Below are 25,263 nucleotides of genomic sequence, written 5' to 3'. Positions count from 1 at the left end.
CCAAACCCACAGTGCCCCAGTTTCCTTTGCCTCAGGTGTTCTGCGCGCCCCAAATCTGAAAAGCTGTTTCTGTAAGACCGATTGTCATTTGCAGAATAATCCTTCTGTGTGATTTTTAGGTGTTAAAGTCTTTTTTAACTTTCAGCTTTTATAAAGACTTTTATTATTTACCTTCAGCAGTCACAAGTAGCCTTACAAGTCTTTCAAACACTGCAGTACATGTAGAATTTACATTTACCCAGCCGTCACCTATCATCGCTCCTTCTTTCAAAACCTCAGACACTGAATATTAAATGAGGCCGAGCTCAAATTGGACAGAGTTGAGATTTAACTATGATATAACCGCAAGACATTCAGTCACATTCGAATGTGCACCAGTGCTGTTTTTAAGTATTCAGAAGCACAGAGCACATTGCAGATGTACATTTGGTAATGTAGCTCTATTTACAAAGAACGTCTATTGATCTTCCTGTAAATCCATAGTGAACATGCCACATGAGCTGGTTTGAGCGGACTAAACCACTGACATTACAAGAAGTCATAAACATAAATTACAGATCTCATTATGTCTGAATGGTTGACACCTCAATAAACTTAAGACTCTTACATAAAAACGTATTCCAGTCTCAGATTATGTTTTAACTGATTCACTTAGGTGATGGTAGTTGAGGTGGTTGCATTAGGGTATCAGCAGAGTACCATCATATTATAAAGGACAGCCTGTGCATCTGTTTGAATACGAGTCAGCTGATAACTGATCAGTAAAAACTAACATTGTGCTTAATTTATGAAATTTCACCTCATGACACACATGATGAAAAATGTCAAAGATGATTTCCTCTCAAATCCAAACATCCTCGTCAATATTAGAAAAACAATGGTGCTTCACATATTACAGTATTTGATAATGACAACTACCCAGTGTATCTCTCTCTATGCCTCTCACCGACTCCAGGTTCTCGCCATTTCTTCTCCTCGTCCTTGTCTTCTCCTTGATTTGTCATGTGATACACATTAACCTCTGTTGTTGTGGATACATCGATCAGCCTTTCTTCCATTTTGACTATTCATTAAACTCTTAAGGTAATTTACTGTAAATCAACGTAGCTGTCAACAATTTAAAAGGTCTGCTCCTCTCTTCCATTGAGTTGAGTTTCATGCATTTATTTTCTCAAGAAATGATTATTGCTATTCACTCTTTTACTGCTTGAACAATAAAGCATGTGCACACCTTCAAGTTATACAAAATGCTGCAGCCAGACTGGATCACACAAAAGAGATCACGTAACCCCCATTTTAGCCTCCTTGCATTGACTTCCAGTTAATTTCAGGATTGATTTTAAGGTTTTTCTCATTACTTTTAAAGCACTGCACAGTCTAGCTCCAGCATCCATCTGTGAACTTTTGTGACCCTATCTACTTGCATGCAACCTCAGCTCTCGCAACAAAACTTTGCAAACAGACTTAAAACTAAAAGAGACTGTGCTTTTGCTGTCAGAGGCCCCAAAAGTCTGGAATAGTCTTCCTATTGAAATTCATCTTGCAACCTAGCTGTTATTTGACTGTTTTTTATCTTTTTTATTATTTGTGTTTTGTCTGTTTAAGGTGGGAAGTTTGGGCGTGTATTATTTTATATTATATGTGAAGCATTTTCAAAACAACTCTGTTTTGAAAGGTGCTACGTATATAAATTGAAGTTATTATTATTATACGTGTCTCAAATTGGATATTGTTGTAAAAAGAAGTTACCAATGTGATGCTCACATATATCAAACTGATACAATATGTAGGTCCGCCTCAGAATCATGAACACACTAAATTCAAGTCCATAAATCACTAACACACTACTATAACAGAAGTAGTGTCTGGGCAACAGGGACATACCAAATGTAAGTCTGAAATTTGGCATAATCTGCAGAAAATGTGTGTATAAAGTCTCTCTGCTGTGGGGTTTAATTTGTATGGAAAGCTGCTGTAGTTCTTTATGAAAAGGTATTTAAAATAAAGAGCCCTCTATGGATTTAATATTTTTTAATCCAGTATGTTTTGAGATAAGGCAAAATATAAAGTGTCATCTCTCTTCTCTGTTTCTAATGATTAGAGGAATGAAATAAAAGCCTGTTTCCTGCTGATTTCAAACAGAAGTTATAACTGAATGCCAACAGATTAACTGACCCAGTGAATTTACTTTATACTAATGTTTTGTATCCCCATGGTGTGTTTTTTTTGTTATTTTAAATGTAGGAATGCAAGCCAAAGCAGTGGAGACAGACCGTAGAAAGGAAGAGAGACACTCTGTCCATCAAGGAAGTACGGGAAGATGACATTGGGAATTACACCTGCGAATTACAGTTTGGGAACTTTGTGGTACGGAGGACCACTGAGCTGTCCGTCACAGGTAAAGAAAAGTTCAACATTTCTTCAATGCTGCAAATTCTTTCATTGCAGAGTCTTTGACATTTAGTGAAAAAGGTAGAGAGAGCCTGAATTTCTGCTGTGCTTGCAACAGCACAGCAGAAATCCAATAACTGCACACTGAAATCCTTCATGCAAAACAAAAGTGTTTCCACTAAATAATAAGCTAAACAATATGTAGATGGTGTTTCTGACACTGAGATAGGTTGAAAAAAAGTCGCTTCAGGTTGTTGTTGTATATAAAATAATGAAGCTTTTTTTTAAAGCTGATCACTGCATCTTTTGCAAACGTGTCGCAGTCAGTAGCCTTACTGTCTCTATGACTTGCAGGCTGCTTTAATTGCTAAGTAGTGGAATTCACACAGAGCTACTTCAGCAGTTTTTCTTAAGGCTGCTGAAATATTTAAGCCTGAGCCTAAAGTGGGTGACAGATTGCTTGCCACTGACACTGTCACAGCCAAGGTTGACACAGCAGGCACTGTGGATAGGGAGAACCCCAAATTTACAACTTAATTATACCTTCTTTTTTTTTTTTGCTTATCTGATCTGAATTGGTTTTGGCAGCTGTCTTGAGTGATGATAAACTGCTTCTTTAAGTTTGTGATCACAAAACAAGAACACAGAGCTGAAACAGGCTTTTAAATGTGCGTTTTAATAATTTTAATTTAACCGTTTTATTCATTTATTTGGCTTCTTATGAATGAATCTTCACAGAAATAATAATCACACCACTTTACAGACTTAACATGATACTATACTGTATTATAGATACGCTCCATAAAAAAAGAAGTTATTTTTAAAGTGGAGCCCACGTTCGTTTTAATGAAAGTGTTCCTCCGCTTTGTACAATTTCACACGACAACAGCTTCCTCTCTCTGTGACTCATTTGGCTGAGCTTTCCTGAGGTTGCTCACGTCTGTAAGGATACAGACAAACGCAGGCTGACGCACACCGAAACCAGGCAGAGAGAAGTGGAGAGTTTTCAGATGGATAGAGGGCTGTTACGTTTCAGTGCTGCAGCCACCGCACGTTGTGGGTGTGAGGGTCAGATGAAGTGTTAGCTGTTAACTGCCACCTGATTACACTTTATAGTCCCTTTTAAAGAGACAAAGACAGACTCCACTGAAGGCCAAGCTAAGTCATAAATCATTTTCTCACCAGCCTCAAAATGTCATCCTGGGGGGAACAGTCTTAATCTCTCTATCTACTTTGGAGACGTTCAGCATTTCAAAAAATTGGGAAAAGATGATTGATGATTGGGCCATGGCAGTAAAAGCAGCATTTATGATTTTTTTTTAAATGTTTGTTTTGTTTTATATAAATATACAGTAGGACTGTTCCACCTGTGTCTGTGTGAGTTTTCAGTCAGGTTGCCACTCTGCATCGAAGTATGAAAATGTCTATTTTTAGCCTTTTGATAGACTGGCAACTAGTCAAGGATGTGCCCTTCCTCTTATCCTCTGCATGATGGGATAGGTTCCAGTCCTCACAACCTTTATGTGGTATAAAAGATAGATGGAGGGATATACATTTAGTACTTTTTATGCTTTTATTTGAGATTTGGCTGTTGGTATTTGTGAGAGTAAAGAAAGTGATTTCTTTTAATTAGGCAGAATTTCCTCAATTTTTCCTATGAGTTACTTTTCTGTAATCTACTTTTTTTGTAGAGAATATAAGTAATCTAACAGCAATGCCAAAATGTAGTTCTAGGAACTTGCTCTTTAATTGGTTAGAGAACAGTGGACTCAAAGGCAGAACCTGTGATACTGTGGTAGCTGCAAATCATGTTACATTTCATTACATTCCTGCAGTGGAGTCCTTAATTTTTTCACACACAGAATGACCTTTCTCTCTGCATACTTTAAATAAAACCCCAAAAAACCAAAAACAGACTAAATATACATGAAGCTTCATGTGATATTATTATCAACCTCCCATGGATAATTTCAATTCACAGTCAAAATCCTTGTCACTCCCCTCTTTACCAACAGCCAGACCCTCTTAAAGCAGTGCATAGGACAAAAGGTCAGATTGCATTTGATTATAATGAGAACCGCTAAAATCATAATGAGCTTCCTTGCTGGGTGATTGGAAGTGACATTGATTATTAAATGAATTTGGGGGTTTTATGACTTCTTTGTAAGGTGCACCGTTTGATGTCTTTGATTAAGCACCGCAGAATAAAGGAACAGTGATGAAATAGATATACATGGGATCAGCAACTTTGGTGTAGCTAATAACTGTAAGCGTAGCTAATAAGCTGGGACTGTTGCTGCTAACTTGCATTTCTTATATTGAGCCAGCATGCAATGAGGTGTGTATGGTTGAAGAAGGGATGGGCCGTGCTTTGCAGTGCAAGCATGTAAATATCCAAAAATCCTCTGTACCTTCACCCTGTAATTATACCCAGTCTAATAATTTGGCTCGCCCTGCCAACTAGTGCTGACAACATGCTTTTCCCACTGCCTGTGCAGCAGTGTTGTAGCTGGGTTTGAACAGAAGTTCAGCACACTTGCACAGAAGCCAATGTAGCAAAATAGTGTGGCGGTACTCTTCAACATGTGATCTGTAGCTGATTCTCTTATTTAAATAATATAAGAAAAGATTTTAAGGCAACTGTAAATGCATGCAGAACCCATTGGAATGGGACTGGATTGACTTCACTGCATGTGGAGAGAGTTGTGATCAGATCTCAGGTGTAAAGTCAATCTGCATCTTGGGCTCATTGTATTAAGAAAACAATCAGCTAAGATGTTGATGCCCATCAAAAAACAATAGACGTGCCTTTCCTCAGCAAAGGATAAATAAGTGGAACTAATGCAGCATCTTCACTTTGTGAAATTCCCAAAGTACTATTCAACATAAAGAATGAGGAGTCACTTGACCAATGGGGTAGCTGAGCTAGCACCAATGCTAGCAAACTTGTCTACAGGCAATTATTACTTTATTGAGGTTGTCCCTCGACAGTATGAATGTCCTGCTTCACATCCCTTGACCTGGGATGCCCCATGTTTGTTGACACAAGTATGACATCTTGCCTATGAAATTTGCATATAGAGAGAGCAGATAATGATCTTGTATTCAGATACATATTGCATGTTAATACCCAGCGGAAATGGGATCTTTTGGAAAATGTGTCAGCAATTGATTTGTATACATATAAACAGATCAACAGACAGCTGGAAAGAAATAGGGTTAGTGTGGTAATTATCCAGTAGCATGATTGAGCACAAAGTCTCACTGTGTAGATCTTGGTCACTTCTATTGCTACTTACTATTCTGCTCTTCTAATTTAACAAATACATTGTGTTTACAGCAAGACAGCAATACTTAAGATAACTTAACATGCAGTGTTAGCGGCTAACAAGCTCAAATCATCCAAACACAGTAATGCTGATGCAGCAAAGTCATCATATAAAACCACAAGCAGCTGCTCATAACTGTAAGTCCCCCTAATATGGACATCAGAGGCTTCAGGATAAACTTTTGTTTGTTTTCTGTTTAATATCGGGATCACTGTTTTATGCATCCTGACCCGGCACATCTTGGATGTCATTACCTATAATATATGCAATCCTGTCAACATGATGAATGTTGTTACAGCTGAAACATATTGATTTTTATTATACTTCTGTCTAGTCTATTGTTCTCCAAGAGCAGCTAAATGACTTCAGTTTTGCTGAGTAAAAATAAATGTGGCATTTGTTTTGGTGGTGGTGGTGAGAGGAGCACAGACTGATGGTGACACAATAACACCAACTGGAATAACACAAGAGATGACAACCTGTAAATCAGACACAATTACATAAAGAATTAATAATCTGCATCCCTTCAGTACGGTATAAACTCATTTGATGAACATTAAAATATTAACAGGGCTTCCATTCCCTTGTTAATCCTAATAAACTGTGTACCTCCTCAGATCAATATGACAGTACTGCCTCTATTCTGCAAAGTATATCTCCTGCCAGCACCATTTGGTAGCCATTCCTCTCACATTCATGAGTTGACTCATTAGCATATGAAGGCGGTTGGAATATAATTGCTCCTTTTAATTGATGGAAGATAATTAATCTGGTCAAGGTGGCGGTGGAAAGGAGAAGATTCAGAAAGTAATCTTTTTTTGTGTGTGTGTGTGAGCGTGAATTTGATATACTGTGTAATCAGCAGGTGCTTTATGAGGTTTATACATTTGAGTTTTTTTTTTAATACAACGTTACCTTCAGAAAATGTTCACTTTATTAGAGAACATACTCAGGAATAAAGAAGAAGCTTGTCATTATTCTGTAAGTCTGCTGTAATTTGAATTCATTGCCTCCTGCCGTGGCTGCATTTTCTGACTCTGAATCTTCAAGAGGGATTTATTTATTACGTTATGTTAGATTTATATTTGTGGAAGTTGATTGTAAGAAACAGACATATATACTTGCAGAAACTCAATGCTTGGTTCATATTCATATTACGGCCACTTTCATGTCACTCCCTGGGCATGGCATTATGATTTTCACACCCTCGTGATGTTTTGAAGCAGTGGCACTGGCCCTTGTATGTGTCCCGTTCTTACTACACATCTCATCGCAGTGGGGTTGCAGTGGATTAATTAAGGCTGTCACTCATACATCTGTTTGCTGCAGAGTATTTTCAACCGTCTGGCTTTTCCACGAGTGCTTGCACCCGGCTTGTTTTTATCTCCTGTGATGAAACAAACAATAGGTTGATGTGAAAAATGGGGAGAAAGGAAGCTTTCAGTGACACAATATGTCTGTGTACATGCTCGCCAGACTGTAAAGTTCACACTGTAGTTACTTTTGCACATTGAATGGGCAGCTAATCTTTTGCTTCTCAGTAGCACAACAGTGTGGGTGATGATGAAGCTGTTATAATTACTTGGCTTTCTATATAGCATTTGCATTATTACATTTGCCATGTAATTTGCACAAAAAATGACTGTCTTTCATGACTGTAACTACATTATTTGATGATTACAGGTTGCTCAGCTGCATTTAAGTTAAACCAGACATTTCCTAGTTAGTCACTTATTCTTTTGGAAACAAGCTTCAAACACTGTCATATCATCACATCATTTAAGACACACATATTAGCGAACTTGCTTATTTATGTGTTGCTGAAAAAAAGCATGTGACGTGTGGCTGTAAAAGCTAGTAGAGAAGGGGAGTGGGGGGGGTAATTGTTGGTGTAATGACAGAACGATTAATGGTGAATAAGGAAGAAAAGACAGTCTCCACTGTGACTACCACTCACAGTTTACTGTCACCCTGCAGATTCCCTGTGAGGAAGAAGGCGGCCATGTTCTGTTATGAAATACACTTCAAGCTGAGTGAAGAGCTCTTTAAGCGTGATGGATGGCTTTTTGATCAAGTCAAATGATTTTTTCATGTGCCCCCATTGTTTATTTTCTTAAATGAATTACTGGATGAGGGTCTCTGGAGAAAATGAGGAGGACACTCCATGCTCAGATAATACTGCCTTATGTTTTTGTGCAAGTAAACAGCAGGATAATGCAACACAAAATGCCAAATCTGAAATGGCAAGTTAATTTTGTTCTCATAGTTTTACTATTTTAAGATTTATGATACCATTTTTATCACCTCCTCTTTTTCCTGTTTTGGTCCCTGCCTTGCCATTTGTCATATCCCACCTCTGCCATACTCTCATAGTCTAGTCAAGACCAAATCAATCAGAGTTGAAAGGCAGAACTTGAGGCTTTCCTTTACAGCCCGTAGTGGAAAGTTTCAAGCCAGACCTTGACAGTGGCTTTCTTTTTCTCTTTCTTCTTCTACTCCCACCCATTAAATTGTACAGTCAACTGTGGCACCAAATTGAAGGCCTTGTTGCAAGATAACACGGCGATGATAACAGCATTCAGAAATCAATATTACATATTGCCACTTGAGATCTACCTTAGGGTCTCAAAGAGAACAAAAGCTCTGTGAGTATAGGGTGTAAGTGAGATCAATGCAAAATATGTGTTGAATAAGACTATGCAGCAAAAATGGAGACTTTAACCTGCTGAAACTCAATCATTATTTAGCTCTGGACCAGATATAGACTGAAACAAGTCCTTATACTTTCTGTTTTGTGAAAGTGGATGTTTTTCCAAGTGGTCTCTTCAAGCTTTTCCATATAACAAACCTCCACTCATACATGGAGACATGGAGGTCAGGTAAAAGTATCACAGTGAAGAATGTTAGCAGAGGACTCGTTCCTTGTTGAAGCAGTAGTCTTTGACACCACTAAAAATATTTAAGAAAACAGTGAAAACCTTGTAAAGTGCTCTGCTGAGACATGAACTGAAAAACGTTGCACTTTAGAAAGCCAGGATGTCATCAAGAGTTATAAAACAGGGTTTTGGAAATGCATTACCTTAAAGTCACGTGACCAATAGTTCATTGTTTTAATGGAAGTAAAGGCCGGAGATTATAAAATATATATGTTCAAAGAAGCATCACACCGTCTCATTCTTTCACCACTATTACCATGGTACATTTGTATTTTGCTCACTTGCTCGCTGTGCTCCAGTGAAGATTTCTCACCATGTCGTAATTTCATTTGGTTTTTATGACATAATTGGGTCTCATTTTATGGGGGAGAATAAGTACTCTTTGCTGTTGCAGCTTTTATTTGTGATTTAGGCTGATGAGACAGGTGTATATTTAGATTGAGAAAAAAAAAGTCCCTGTAATTTGGAGAAGAAAAAAGAAAAGAAAAAGAAAGGACATGAGCCAGGAAAATCTTTAACAAAATGCTTTGAGGATAATCAATGAAATGTAGACTTTACCGCAGTGGATCATGAACTTTTTGACTTTTGCTGAATCACAGCCACCAACATTGAATTTAATAACAATATATAACATTGTAGGATTAATGCTTATTTTTATTTTTATTAATCACATAAAAAGTTTGAGAAAAACATAAAAATTGCTCAGCACCCAAGGTGATTCCTTCAAATTGCTTGTTTTGTTCAACCAACAGTAGCGGATAATTGCAGCAGGAGGGGCAGAGGTGAAACTCAATTAGTAATAGCAGGTGCTAGAAAAACTGTCGACAAAAACACAAATCATTGAAATACATACTGTAGCTTCAAGACCAGGTCAAAATACAACACAGACATTACTTATAATGATAACAACATTGAATTCAATTTAAAGTAACTAGTCATCTACTCACTGGTCCTAAAAGAACAACCTCCCTGTTAATGTGATGAAGTGAACAGTGGTCTATCCCAGCATTATTGTCAGGACCCTTTAGTTCCTCCACCCCTCCCATCTTTTCCACTAGCCTATTTTTAACCATATGTAACACTTGGCTAATGTAGTCGAGCTGTCTCTCTCTGAGCTTTGAGTAATCAGTCATACATTCATACATGTGCATGAAGTCAAATGGGATTGTTTCTGCATGACAGATATTTATGCTAATGGGGAAAAAGTCAGGGCACTGCTGACCAAAAGTCCAAAATCCAATTTATAAAGCAGGAAGACAGCGAATCTGCTAGAATCAGATAACATAGTATTTTCCAATCTCGATAAATGGCTAAAACGATCCACTCATTATCAAAATTGTTGTCTGTTATTTTTCTGGCAAATTGTTTTTTTGATTAATTGTTTCAGCAGTAAAATGATGTAGGCCAGCTGATTTAAATGTACAAGCCATACTCCCATTAAATCAGATTGATTTAAATAGGAATGCCTTGACTTTGCCTTCTGCTGCACTCTGTAGATTTCCTACATGCTACAATTCTCCCAGTCTGTGCGGTAGTTCTCCAGTGTGTGTCCAGCTGTTTGCCATAACTGCCTTGTTTTCAGCAATGCCCCCATCCCCCTGTGGTTTGGCAGGCTTTTTGTTATGCGTTCCCCTGCCATCACTACCCAACCCCAGCGAGTCAACTCAACCCTGCGCTCTGATCAATCCAGCAGCAGTGTGCATATACCGTTGTGCACACTCAGCATCCCGGTGGGTTTCCACCTGCTGGCGCCATCAAAGGAGCAGGACACAGGAGATGTGATTGCAGAGCTTACAGCAGGGGAGGAAGTGGGTGAAACAGGAGAGAAAATATCTGAAGCATGTGCAGAGTGCGGCTTTCTCAAACTAGAGTGGTTACTGTATATCAGTACAGACTGCAATTTTACTGGAATGTATGTATAGCTGTCAGCCGTGTTTTTTTACATGCATGTTTCAACATTACAATTTGCCTGTGAGTTACAGAATTCATAGCTGCAGAGCTTTGGGGAAGCTCTATCATTACATCTGTATTCTAAGGTCATCTACAGTGTTTGTGTGGGAATGTTTACTGCTGTGAAACAGTGACAGGTATTTGGCAACATATTTCTGGACGCCTGTTTTTCTTTTTTTTGGCTCAGCTTGGCAGATTGTAGCCCCATGAACAAACTGACGAGGAAGAGCTCCAGGAATTAGTTTGACTTGGCCAGCTTTCCACAAGGTGAGATGACTTTGATCAGTGTCCCCTTGTTTGATGAGGTGGCACTTTCTGGGCAGCAAATGCTGTTTTAAGCAAACAAAGGACTATCTCCCTTGGCATTTTGTCACAAGATTTAGGACACAGGGCTATCAGGGGAGGACTGGAGGATTTAATGCATTTTCAGTGCTAAGTAACTGGACAGCTGTGTGTATGTTTCATTACCAGGGATGGAAAAACACAAAGATATTCTAATGGAAGTACAAATAATTAGAGTTTTCTGTCATTGACATACACTTTGCATGTTCATTTGGACATCCCATGCCTTGCAAAGTGTGCATTGTGTAGGGGGGAAGTGTGGGAAGAATATGGAGACTCATGTGGTTGATGAGTGTGTAGCATGTCCAACTTTCATGCCAGAGACCAGTGTTTGCATTCCATCACAGACCAACAATTCACTTTGTTTTAATTAGCTGCTTATTATACATTGCTGTTCTTTTCTTCCAATGGCGAAGACTAAATTAACACCTTTCTGAAAATATGTTCTAATATGTTTTTTCTTATGAGCTCTGTTGTATCTGTAATAACACCCAATGGTGACGTCACAGTGTACTGACATACCCTGGAGTACACTTTTCACTGCAGTTAAGTGAGAATCAAACCAGTGGAGGATGGCAAAAACAGTATACAGGCAGTGTATAGCTGTTAAACTCTCTAAACACATTTTTTCATTGCTTAATGATGTTGTAGTTGCCATCTCCGGATATTGTGGGCAAAACAGCAGTGAATGCTCATTGAACATAATCTTGCAGAATCTTCTATAACATTGTTGTCTTGCATTAGGGTTGCGGTATGAAACAGGTGGTCACCATCTTTACCACAGTGACTAAGCCACTTGGGCACTCATCGCTAGTCTCTCCTCTCCACTTACTGAGTTATTTTCATAATATGTGATTAGCACAGCTGTTTAAAAAGTATGAGACAAACAATTTGACTGTCTGAAAAGATGATTCATCATCACACCCACCTCTGTCTGCTAACTCTCACATCACACTCATGGACGCACAAAATGACAGGTGCACTCGATTATCCTTCATTGCCTGTCTCTTCGTGACACATGGCTTGTGATTAAATCAGTCTGAATGTAAAAATGTGAACCCAGAATTGTTTCGTATGAATATTCACAGAAATCTATTTGCCTCAGACAAAAGGCCTTCATGGAGCAGGTGAAACCGAGCAACAGATGTGATGTTGGTGTGAGCAGATGGTGAAAAAATGCAAAAAGGTCAGGTGATTTAGTGCCTGTGTTGCTACTCAGCACATTGATTGGTCTTTTTTTTTTTTTAAAGAAGGAAGACAGAATCCCTGACAATAATCCCCCTGCATGAAAGTAGGATCAAGAGCTTATAGGCCTTAATTACTAACAATGGGTAGCTATTTGACGTATTCCTCATGATTTGACAGGTATAATGATGCTTTTGATGAATATTGCTTTCTCTGACAACTGAAACTCAGCTACAGAAAAGATGAGTGTGAAATGTATTCCAGTCTTGTAACACATGACTCCTACGCTCATTTATATATTGTTTTATTACATTATAGATCAAAATGTATACGCCAATTAACAGTAGAGAAATTCCATGTATTTTCTTACTACTTTGTCATGTATCACCCACAAAGGAGGTTAGTGTTATTCCAACTGATTTAGGATCCCCTAACCGACCGTCACCTTTGCAATGGGCTGCTGTCATACATCTTGTCAAATATCTATCAATTAGCCAACTGTGCTTACAAATGCTCCTCTGACACACAGTACATCTGGGATTTCTAATTAAGATGACGTGTTACATAATTAATGCCTCCGCTCAACTAATTAGCGCTCACTTAGTGTCATAGCTTTGGAGTCGTGAAAATCAGTGCTAAACTAGTGTTAATGTAGTTCCACACCACAGCGGTGTTGAGCAAATTAAGAAAAAACAGAAATTCCTTAGAAAACCACATCAGTCTGTGTTAAAAAGGTGTTTCCTTGGCTTTACACTGTGTGGAAGTGTCTCTGCTTTTGTTGCTAGGTTGATTTTGAGCGACTTTAGATTCACGGCTCCTCTCAAGGCCACAAGTACATACGTCCCTAGCCTCGAAGACATTCTCTCCCTCTTTTTCTACCTCCCCTATCTCTGACAGTTTGTAGAAATGCCCCATGAAGGACACTTCAGCCACATGTCAATCCACTGATTTTGCCGGAGAGATAAGAAGGTGGGAAGGGACAGCGGATGGGACTCTTGCATAATTTATAGTGAGCAAAAATCAATTTTGTGGCATAAATTACTCTGATGTTAATTAGTTGCAGATTGGTCTTTTACAAAAGGTGCATTCTAAATCACTTCGGGGAGAGACTCACTGCGCCAAGACGAGACGGAATTGTTCAGCTGGTAATAATTTCAAATGATGGTATGATGGAAAATTAGGCCTGTTTCCATATTTGGAACGTGACCAAAATGTTTCCAGAAGAAGAAAATGATGTGTACGAATAAAGAATTTAAAAAAAAGAATATAATTATTTTCAGTCCCTCTGCTGGTAAGACAGAGAACCTATGGAGAAAAATGGAGGCTTGTGTTAGTGAAGCCCCCCCTTTCCCTGAACCCTCGCTCTTTCACACACTGACACACACCCTCAATACTTGCGCATGTACACACACAGAGACATGCCACCACACACACACACCACCCTCAGTCAGGGAGATGGCTTACCAGCGCTTAGTTTAGTGGCAATGCCCAGTTGGGCCTTGATGTAATGGAAATTGATTGCACTGCTCCCAGGCTACACTGTCATGACAAGTTATTTTAATGGCACTAAAGTGGGCTTATGTTGAAGTTTAAAAGGAGAAGGCGGGGGCAAAACAGTGACTCGGGGCGTATTTGCAGCACAGCGAGGCTTTTTATTTATTTATGAGACAGCACAATGTTCCTCAAGAAAAAAAGAAGAAATAAAGACGGCTGAGTTTACAACCCCAGATTCAGGGGAAAATGATGGGGTGGATTGGTGATGGGGGTGATGGTTCAGACCCAAGTTTCCTGCCAGCTCAAGAGTTACCACCTCAGACGTGGTCGCAGTGGATGAAGTGAGCCACAAAAGTTATAATTAAAGAATGATTTGTGCTTTTCAATGTACATTTAGGTGCCAGTTCTTTGACTCTACAGTATAGTACATATAAGCCATATAATGTCTACGCCCGTTTATCTTATCCTAGTAGTAGCTTGCCAAGCAGGCAGGAAGGAAATTTTCGGCAGAGATGTTATTTATTGGCCTCCTGCAGGTAATGGTTGCAACATAAGAGCTGTGACAAAAGGAACTTTCCACTTTCTCTTTGTGCCTCCAGTTTCCTTCCTCATCAAAATGTGGGGGAAAAATGAAAATTATAAGGATGGGGGGCTTTACCCTGTTACCATCTTCTCAGTCATTTATGTTCCACAGGTGAGGTCATTTCCTGTCAACAAGCTGCACTCAGGTAGTTCCTAGCAGGGGTCATCAGCGGCTTGCTGACTTGTGCATTTGTTCTTTGCCACGGGCAAACTTCTGCAAAAGCTGTTTATGCTCAGTCTGCCATGCTGTTTCCTTTTCTCTTTCTTTCACAATTTTTTATTCTTCTCATCCTGCACAGCTGCCACATAAGTAATAAACAAAATGATTTATATTATAAGCAAATGACATACAGAACTTAGTGATGAGTACTTAAGAGCGTCATAACACAATCAGTACTAATTTATTTTAAAGTTTAATGGCATTTTGAGTTTAATGGCATTTCAGATTGCAATGTCTCTGTAATAAATTACAATGCCTCATGCATGAGCACTTCAAGTAATGTGTTTCCTTCATATTTTGTCCGCAGGCCAATTAAGGCACACTGTGTGATAGTCTGGCCAAATCAAAAGGTCCCCACTCTCCTTGACAGCCAAACAGTCAATTAAAATTCTGCACCCACCTTGAGTGATCATTACCACCTATGTGGGCTGGATGGAATCCACAGGCAACATATTGATTGCAATGGTCAAAACTGATCTCGCACTTGGGCCCGTGGGGGCGACGCTGTCATGCTTAACAGTGATGAAGGTATCAAGTGAGGTTTTGTGCAAAAATCGCAAACATTCACATGCACACATTCCCCACTGTGCTGATTGCCTATGCTGGTGTCACTGTCCACTGTGCACAGCGGTAAGCCTCTTCACGTGGGTCAGCAGTGGCAACACCTCACTCACATACTGCTTGATCATCGGAACGAGTGCGGAAATTAACTTTGATGTGGAATGTCTGTGGGCGAGCAGCTCAGGTCCATGAGGGGAAAAGAGGTGACTGGTCAGCTGTGTCTGTGGGCGAAATGTGCTTGCCACATGCAGAGATATGAAAGAGAGCATGAGAGAGGAGGAGTGTGTGTGTGTGTGTGTGTGTGTGTGTGTGTGTGTGTGTGTGTGTGTGTGTGTGTGTGTGTGTGTGTGTGTGTGTGTGTGTGTGTGTGTGTGTGTGTGTGTGAGAGATAGAAAGAGAGAAAAAGACAGATATATAGAGAGAAGCCACCCCCATACACTCAATGACGAGTCGCTAGTCTACTTCAAATATGCTTAATTCATGTTCAACACGCATGAAGTTGTGGGTTTATGGAGTTGGATTTAATATATCCCACAGTGGACATTATAGCAACTGCCTTGCCTGTTATAAATGACCATCATGGCAACAAGTTCTTACTGAAATGACAAGCAGAAATGTTAGCTAACATGCTCACAATAACAACTCTTTAGGGTGATGGTATGTCAAATGTTGTGTTTTCACCTACTTCTGCTGCCTCAAAGCAGCTAAAATAAGAATCTATGCAGCTTTAAGTTCTGCTTCGAGCAAATGTAGGCATTGAAATTATTTTTAAAAGAATAAATCAGGTGTTATATTTTTTAGTCTTTTATTCAAACTCGTAACAGACGAACTCATAACAGGAGAAATGCCAATAAGAAAGATTGTTCATTATATTCCAAAAATATCTCTAATAAAAACAAATACAGTGCCATTAAAAAATAAGATGAGAGGAATGTGAGATCATCTCATATTAAGAACATATCTCTTGAGACATTCACTATGGCAAAGAATCTTGATATATAAAAAAATATTTAATTGTCTTCTTTTATAATAGGAAAGAGAGATCACAGTAACAAAGAAAGATCTTATTATTATGAGAAAAACATTGATTTTATCTTGTCCTCTACCATGAATGCAGTACTGTAGTAGTCTCTGTTAATTGGCCTGTAGGGGTTGCTGTGTAATTCTGCTGGACAATGTGTTTGCTGTGCAGTCCTTGTATGTATTCCCTTAGAGGCCATGTGTGTGCAAAGCAACATAGAAAAAGTAGTCTACTTATATCCTTACATCCTGCTGTTACATTCATCCAAAATACTCCATACAGGTTTAGTTGTATTTATATTCTGACTAGTATATGGATTTAATTCCTTTGTCTTTGAAATCAGCTTCAGTTCGACAGTTTGTTTTGACAATTGCATTTGAAAAACGAAATTGGACTGCCTGGGGACTGCCTGGGTCTCATTATAACAAGGGACTGTTACTCTACAATGAGACGATTGGACCAATAGCATCACAATTGATTGAAGATTGTGTTGTACTTAACATTCATCAGTCGTCCACCTGCATTACCATTTAAACAGTGGACCTGCATGCTGACTACTCTGATCAAACTGACTTTAAACCCGACTCTGATAATGTTCACATGATCAAAGCTTTTTATTGCATATGCATTCAGTCCATCACCTTCTATGCTCCTTTTCAAATATGCTCTGCTGTGACTTTCTAATTCAAACATAAAAAGTGACCCATAATTTGACCTTTATACGGTTTAGTTTTTGAAATTATTGAGACTGTCCTTTTTTATTACCGACTTGAAGAATAAAACTCACACTGTCCTTCCTCCCTGAATAAGATATTTGTGTAAATCCTGTCTTGAGCTAAATGGAACAGAAAGTGGATTAATTTCAGGGTGTTCAAATACAATACAATATGTCTTTACAGAATAACTTTGCAGCTTTGCAAACAAAAACTATCAGATGCCTTTCCTATAATGAGTTGCACTCTATTTTTGCAGAATCCTTGTCTTGGTTTTCCAGAGGCTAAGTCTTAAATAAATGTCTCTCGCCTTTCATCTATGTATAGCACATTTCCCCTAAACGACTATAGTGGATTTAAAAGGTGAAATCAATAAAGGTTCACAGCTTTCACCTGGATCATTCTGGTTCATAGGCTGTCGTAACATGTGGACAATATGTGGTTTTACACTGCCAGCTTAAATAAGTGTATTTCCATGCATTTCACACAGCTCTGATCTTTTCATTAAGCATTGAAACCCTTTTCTTTACAGAACAAAAGTCAGAAGCAAAAAAGGGGGGTTTAGGCAATAAAATGTATGTAAATCAAGCATCTCTGAGCTAAGCAGCAGTACAGTTTGGACCACGCAGCTCCCTTGAGGACAAAAGATTCAAGGGGGGTTAACACAAACCAGCGATGTAGGGCACCAGGATGGCAAAGCTACCCCCTGCTGGCACCCAGCACCAACCACTGACCTGTTTAAACAGCTGGAACGTTTGGCACTGCCCGCCTCCGGAGATTTGCAGGGCCACTGGCAAAGGGGTTGAGAGGAAGGAAGAGGGGGATGTGGTGGGGGAGGGGAGAAGGAAGGGGGATGGGAGGCATGGTGGCAGAGCTGGGAAGAGGGATTCATAGCTCGGCAATAGGGGACCACTGTGCAGAAATGGCACCAAGCAGGAATTAAACAGGCCACTGGCAACAAGCTGAGGAGGCGGAGGAGGTTGGAATAGAGTTCAAGTCAAATAGACACAGTTTTTAATAGGGGGCTGGACAGTTTAGGGGCTCACTTTGGTCGGAGATGCAATGAATGGGTGACCAGGACAAATAATAAATAGATTTTGTAAAGCCTGTATGTCAACTGTTTTGTTTCCATTAAGAAACAAGTGTGTTTTGGAGGGGTTGATGCTGTGTGTTAGGAGCGTGGGAGGTTACTGACTCATACAAGGGAGCACTTAGCAGCTTGTGGCAGGGGTTTAACCAAGACCAAGCAGTCACTGGCAGGAGGTTGAGAGGCACAAGTGGACTGGAGGCAGGAGTAGTGGGGGTGTTTGATACTGTAGAACTGCAGTGGATGCCGCAGTTCACTCACATTAGTCAAGTCACATTTGATTCTTATGCTGCTTTTTATTCTCAAGGAAGCGCAGAATATGTAGTAATAAAACTGGGGAACTGTATAAAAAGAACAAGTATAATGTCTAACCAGGAGCAGAGCCATAACTTGAATTGTCAGATCAGTCGGTTTCATATTTTATGGGAATGTAGATAACACAATGTCACATCCAGATGTTTCCAGCGTAGCTGCAGTGGAGCTTAATATCGTTTTTTCCCCCCTGGTGATCTAAAGGAGTCATCTTTAAATGTCAGGTTTCGGTGTCAGTTTGAATCAAAGAGGAAAGGCTTCTTTCTAGTGCTGGCATTTTGTTCTGATATTCAACAGTCATAGCATGGTAGAAGAGGCAGAGATACTGGTTTCTTCACTGACAGTAACCTCAACATAGCAGAATGCATCTATAATCAGAACACATACAGGAAATAACTCAAGGCTAGAACATGCTTCTCTGGGTTTTCACCTAATTGAACACACATGGGTGTCTTTCAGAAATGCTTGAGCTGGCTCTCCTATTAAGCTCCTCTATGAAGAATCTAAAACGGACATATGGAAAACCTACCCAAACCTGATGTGCATAATTTAACCACAAAAAAAGAGAGAGATATCTGTTCCAAAAGGGATGCAGACAGTAAGACAGGACCCAGAATAGACAGGATAATTAGACCGGATACAAATTGCTGTCGATCCAAACAGACCCAAATAGAGAGAGCATCAACACTTTCAGCAGTAATTTTATAATAAAGATTCTTCTCCATCTGTGATTATGATGCACTACATGATCCAAGCTGAGTCGGTTTAGATCCACTCATGAATTACACATATTGACAAAGATCTTACACAATCGAACATGAGACTACCTGGGCCCAATTAGACTGAATATCATTTATATCCAGTCTGACTCACATGGCTTCCACTAGATAGCAAGTGGACCGGGCTAGTCTCCACACTGCAGCACAGTGTGGGCTGGCAGTCGCTGACTGTAGAGGACGTAAACTAACCATCATTCCAGGGTCTCAGCCTCGCCTCGTGATGTCACTTGATCACAATCGCATGCCTGCCGGCCCATGGTGTCATTTCGAACTTGCAATGATGATGCAAGAGAATGTCAATGGCGGCTGAGGTTCATGTGTTGGTCCTCAGCCAAAGGCTATGTGGAAGGTCAGAGGAGTGTGTTTGTGATAAGAAAGGGTAAAGTAGAGAGAGGGTACAAGGCTGAGAGACTGATGGAAGCAAGTGTGAGAGAGATTGCAGTGATTGGGTCACATTTGCCAGTCATTGTACAAGAATGTGAGGAGCATTTTATGTGCAGTTTGCTTAAATGCAGCTGCAGTCATTGACATATTATTTAAAAATTGAATAATGAGGGTTATACTGTAGCAGGCACTATTCAATAACTGCTGAGGGACCAACAGGTTTTGGTTGCTTTTCAGAAGATGATGTCATGCCACCTCTCAGATGCAAGCCTCCTCACTGTTTGCCAGGCCAACAATTTCTTTTTTGCTTATGTAACATCCATTTGAGAGCTTTTTATTATTAAAGACGATCATATCCTTGTTTATGGAAGTGCTTAAGCCCACTGGTTTAATCATATTTTTTTTTCCAGGGGTATGCTGGAGGCAGCTTTGATGAATAATGCAGGGGGTTTGTGCTATACCAAATGCACATTCCAAAGGATGTTTGAGTGCCAAAAAACATTGGCAAAAATTATTTCAGGCACCAGTGATTAAACCTTGCTGTGGTTAAAGTCAAATGCCAATATTTGATCAACCTAGCTTGTTTCACTGGAACGTTGGAGGGCAACATGTTTGTGCATGTCCAGTTATATTGTATTTGCTTAGAGTGGACTGTAGAGAAATAGACAAATTACAGATTCCAATATATTACAGTGATACACACTGTTATAGCATAATACTTGTCTGCACCTTGTAGCTATTGCATCACCATCATAGTTAAACATGCCCTGAAGCATAGTATGGATTTTATATAGTGCTCACTAACACACAAGGGGTGGATAGATTGCTGCAATCAAAGTATAAACTGTGCTGAGAGGGGAATTGGAAAACCTCAACTAAAAAACAAACAAAAGTGTTGTGCTTTTTATGGTTTTCTGTTATTTATATAAAGTTACGATGTTGGATATATATTTTAAACATGGTTGAAGTTCCAAAACTTGAGGTGAACGTAGGTAAAATGCTCCCTGCAAGTCAAAAGTCTGGGCTTCAACCTGCTCTGAACACTTTGTTTGTGGCATTCTTTTCTACCTTGCTGACAAGCTGATGTCATTGTGCATGCCTGTAAACAGCCGTCCATTCCTTAGTCTCATTTTCTATGGTTGTTTCTAAGGTTTATCCATGTGTTTGGATTGGATTCCACCTCAAATATATACAGATGCATTTGAGAAGTTGGCATTTTGAGTGAAGGATAAGAAAAAGAAGTGAAATATTGCTACTGTATTTTGTTTCATGGTTTGTTTACATTGCCTCCTGAGCAGCTGGAGGTCAGATGTGAAGCAACTTCCAGAAACTAACCGATCAGAACAGTGGGCTCATCAGAAGTGGGGCTGATTCAGACATAGGTTAAACATAGAGGCTGCATAAAGTATGAGATAAATAAGACTTTGTTGAATTGTGAATCATGCAAAGCCCCAAAATAAAATTATAGAGTTAGAAATGAATATAACAGGTTCCCTTTAAAGGTTGATTATTGCTTTTTCCCTTCCACTATATTCAGTTAATTTTGAAATAATTGCTTTTGTTGAAGGCAGAGAACAACTATGAACTACATCTTCCTCTTTGATTAATGATGACAAAATATGAATCTGGTTCAGGGTCAGCAGAGTTTGACAGTCTGATTCCAGTGGGGGACAGTACCACCCCAGTCTTAATTTCTCCTGAATAAAACAAAATGATTTGAAATGAACCACCAACGCTCTAATTTCAGTAAAAATGTACTGAAGGATAATACTGCTGTATTAAAACTTGGGTCACTGCCAGGGCAAACTCCAAGTTAGTGAAGTTTATGTGGAAGAGAGAATAAAGTAAAAGTAAATGAAAATAACTACCCAATCTTTCTGTTATAAACTGTAAACATCAATCACAGTTCACAGGCCAACTTCTTTCTTCAACTTTGACCTACTGTATTCATCTTTGTTGTACTCACACAGAGTTTTCCTGTGTAATGAAGGATTTTTACTGACATTTAAGGTGCACTCACTTTCAGTTTTACCTCCAAATGAAGTGGTTTAGGTCATCTGGATAAACTGTTTCGTCTTGTTAACACCTCTCTGATGGGCATGTTTCATGCCCTATTGGATATCAGTGTCACCATGTACACAGATCTCAGCAGTTTTTTTGCAAATACAGTGTTGTAATAATTGATACACACTGATATTGTTACAGATGATGGGCAAAACTATGAAAATACTTTACTTTCCTTCATACTTTGTGTGTACCAGTTAAATATAGTCTGAGTTTCCTTGTCGTCATTAGAATAACTGCTTCAGATGGCGTCTAATATTTTGGCTTCAATATTCAACTGCTGTGTTTGCAGATTGGCCTAGAGTGATACAAGTGCATGGTTGTTCATAGTTGGCAACAGATTTTGTCCAGTTGTAGAAAGTAAGGTTAAAGGGATATAATGTGATGGGTCATCGCAGTATATTTATTTTTCTCTGGGTCCAGAGTTTATGATATTTAGAGCAGGTTGTGCATGTCTGCGCTGGCCTTCCATGAGAGTAGTTTGCAGATGCATTCGCGGATCTTGGCTTATTTCTTGGGATAATTATTTTTTGTTAATTTGACAATTTTTACATGTGTGGTGTTTTGCTGCTCCTGTTATTCATCTGTATTTTCTTGTGGATGTCGTATGTCCATCTTTGATATTGCTTAGCTACTTCTAATATACAGTGATATATATTTGCCTTTTGCAATAATTGACTTTGAAGAATTATCCCTATGCCACATAAAACTATTTTTTATTGAATTTATTGTAAAAGGTCAGAAAAACAGTGAAAATGTCCTTTCTCCGTGGTGTTATTTGTGAACCCTGTTGTATGTGCACTGTGTGAAATACATAAAGTTAACTTTACATACTGTATGTACAGTCTATGTACTGTATGGCATGCACAGGGAAACATCCTGCAAGGTATCTCATAGCAACAGATTAGCCAGGCTTAATGATAACCATTAACACAATTGCCTTTGATGAATCACCTCGGTGGTTGAAAATAACTTGCAGTCAGTATAACATTGGCACTAGCAACAGCATGTACTCTGTTCCCCATAATTATTTTTACATATGATACATGCTGTACGAATTAATACATTCTTCTGCTTCCTGTTTTTACCGTTATTAGTGGATTTAGAAGAGGTTATATTCCAAAAAACAAGCCACATATTACCCAATTATACATTAAATGTGGATTGTATTCTTTTTTGGCATTTGATTTTAAGCTTAGAACCAGTGTTCGTCTTAAACATTTAAAGGTCTTCATTTGTGAATGTTACTGTGAGCAGTAAGGTATTTGGATGTGTGGCTTATTATGTTTCACACTGGTTGTAACACAGACAGTTACTTTAAAAATCTTGTATCTATAATGAAAGTTTGGATGTAAGATTACACTGATAGCAACTTTACCGAAGCACCATCCCTCTACTATATGCCTATTTGGGGTTATGGGATTCCTGAGTATATTGCCTGTGTAATGTGAACTTTGTGCAGCACAGGGTAAATAAAAAGTAGTCCCTGCTGCAGATGAGATCTGCAAGATGAGTGATCTGCCAAGCTAAACAAAGATATTACAATTTGTCCTTGGGAAGCTTGCTGTAATACTACAAGAAATCATCTTTGTAGCTAGAGAAAGCAACTTGTAAAATCTTAATTAAAAGATTGTATCAGACATGGCTTTGCTTATGGAAAATAGGGAAATAATGGACTTAAAAGACAAGTTTTTACAGACGGAGCAGAGAAATAATTCACTCTGCTGGGGTAGCTGAAATGAGAGAAGTATTTGCCGCAGGGAGAGAATTGGCATTTTTAATATCCACAGGAATGCAATCTCAATATAGCAACTGTGGGTCTGCAGTGTGTCATTTGGCATAAGATCCTTCATTTTCTATATTTTCTTCCGCTGTTTGTCTTTTTTTAATCATCATTATCGCAAAAACAAAGTGTAATTAACGCAATCATGATTAATTACAGCACACGGCCTTGGTTTACACATCTGCCTAATTGCAACTTTCTTTCGCTTTATTTCAAATGTTCAAGTAAGCAGAACTTGTCACATTAGCGGTGTCTTTTCTCTCCTCTTCTCTCCTTGGCTGGTGTGTTCCTGGCCAGGCAATGAAAGTCTATTTTCTTCTCTTTTTTTCCTTTAACTTTTTTCTTGAACATTTTAAAAGCAAATTCCAGCCATACAACCCTTTTACAGCCCACATGTTACACCCACCGTGCCCCTCAACAGTAGCCAAGTCCTCATATAGAACTGGAGACAGCCATCTTGGAGGATAACATGGGCAAGGCAGGAAGTGTAGCACTAGCAAAGGAAACCTGCCAAGCTGATTCCTACAGCGATATATACATAATAATATCCCTATTGATTACTCTCAATATATTTATTGAGGGGAACCGGAAAGCAAGCTGGGGGAAAAATGGGGGAATTTATGACAGTCAGCGCTCAAGATTAATACACTTTTTAATTACAGGGAAGTACATAGGTATTGCCTGTCGAGTGCTTAGATTTAAAGCTAAGACAAACAGCAAGCAATGCTTGCTGAGAATGCAGTTTATGGAAGAAAGTGTATGAATCAATAGTACATTTTTCTCAACTCTGCTCACAGAAAATGCCAGCGTCTGTGTTAGGTTCTCTAGCACATTCATGCTCAAAGAAAATTGGAGGAAGATCTGCTCTCTGCATGTTGTTCAACATTATTTCTTATTTTTCTCTGTATAAATCTGCCTAATAAACTGTCAAACTGACTATTCTGTACACCAACCCCTTCATGAATTTCTGTGGCATCATTTCCATTTTGTCTTGTTTTAATTGACTTGGTTTTCCGTTGTTTTTTAGGCTTCAGGAATACAATTTCCCTGCAGTGTAAAAAGCTTTCCAGAATGCTGATGTGTTTAGTAGGCAGTGCAATTTTATCACAGTTTAGTGCTTCTGAGCCTGGGATAACTCTTGTGTCTATTCATGCACCAGAGCCACTCTAAAGACTAGCTGTTAGGGTGGTTTAAGGGTGACATAGCGGCAATAGGGAACAGGAATTAGGAAAATCATGCCAGCGTGGTAATAATCAGTTTTGTTGCTTTGTCACTTTAAGGTAAAAATAGATTTTTTCAAAGAATGTGTGTCTAATATGGTCTGTGGCACTAACTTCTAAATCTATTTCCTGTCAAAATGTTGAATTTCATCTAAAAAACATTAATCATCCAGAATGATCACCTCGTCATCATCCATGAAGGCCAGCTGGCATTCACACCTCAGTCAAAAGTCATATGTTCTCACAATTGATGTCTCACGCTGTAAAGGACAACACTCAACAGGCTTCATGTAATCATACAGGATGTATGACCTCTGCAAGGACCTGGTTCAAACTAGTATCTCTTTTTTTCAGCTAGTCACACAATAGAGACATACTGTGTATGGAGGAAGCACATGCATCTGTTGCTATGCAACGATTCAAAGCCATGTGAACCTCATGCTAAAAATGAGTTCATTAAAGTGATGTTGGTGAAATCACATCCAAAATAAGCCATGTTAAATAAAAATGGTTTAAAATTTAAACTTTTTTGTTTAAAGGTTTGTGCAACCGTGATAATTTTTAGACACAAAAGGTTTTTAGATTTAACACATTTTGTGATTGTGCAACTGATTTCAACTGTTAGGTAACACAAAGTCATGGTTTTAAGCAACAACAAATGAATCTGTCAGGCTGATAAGAATGCTACATTTTGACTAGCCAACTGGAAAGCTATATTGCATAATATTAGTAAGTCAGATTGCCTACTTCAATCAGGGGGTAATAATTCAGGTTGATAGAATCACATGCTTACAAAAGGTGCAGACTGTAAAATAATGTCTGAATCTCATTTCACAAGCACAATCTTTGACCCTTTTTGATCTCCTACATTTCTTTTGTTTATCCATCCACTGCTAGCTTCATAAACATT

The 25,263-nt window shown here is 38.9% G+C and overlaps 1 protein-coding gene across 1 annotated transcript in view; it reads left to right on the top strand.

Annotated features, from left to right (window-relative positions):
• Window positions 1-25,263, top strand: part of LOC133976389 (interleukin-1 receptor accessory protein-like 1) — a 224,658-nt gene that overhangs the window by 91,015 nt on the left and 108,380 nt on the right. Inside the window, 1 exon segment of the mRNA XM_062414587.1 lies at window positions 2,245-2,398. Within this exon segment, the coding sequence (XP_062270571.1) occupies window positions 2,245-2,398 (154 nt within the window).

The sequence above is a fragment of the Scomber scombrus genome, chromosome 24 (assembly GCF_963691925.1).
Source record: "Scomber scombrus chromosome 24, fScoSco1.1, whole genome shotgun sequence".
Lineage (NCBI taxonomy): Eukaryota > Metazoa > Chordata > Actinopteri > Scombriformes > Scombridae > Scomber > Scomber scombrus.
Note: the sequence above shows the minus strand (reverse complement) of the source record. Positions and strands in the feature narration are given on the sequence as shown.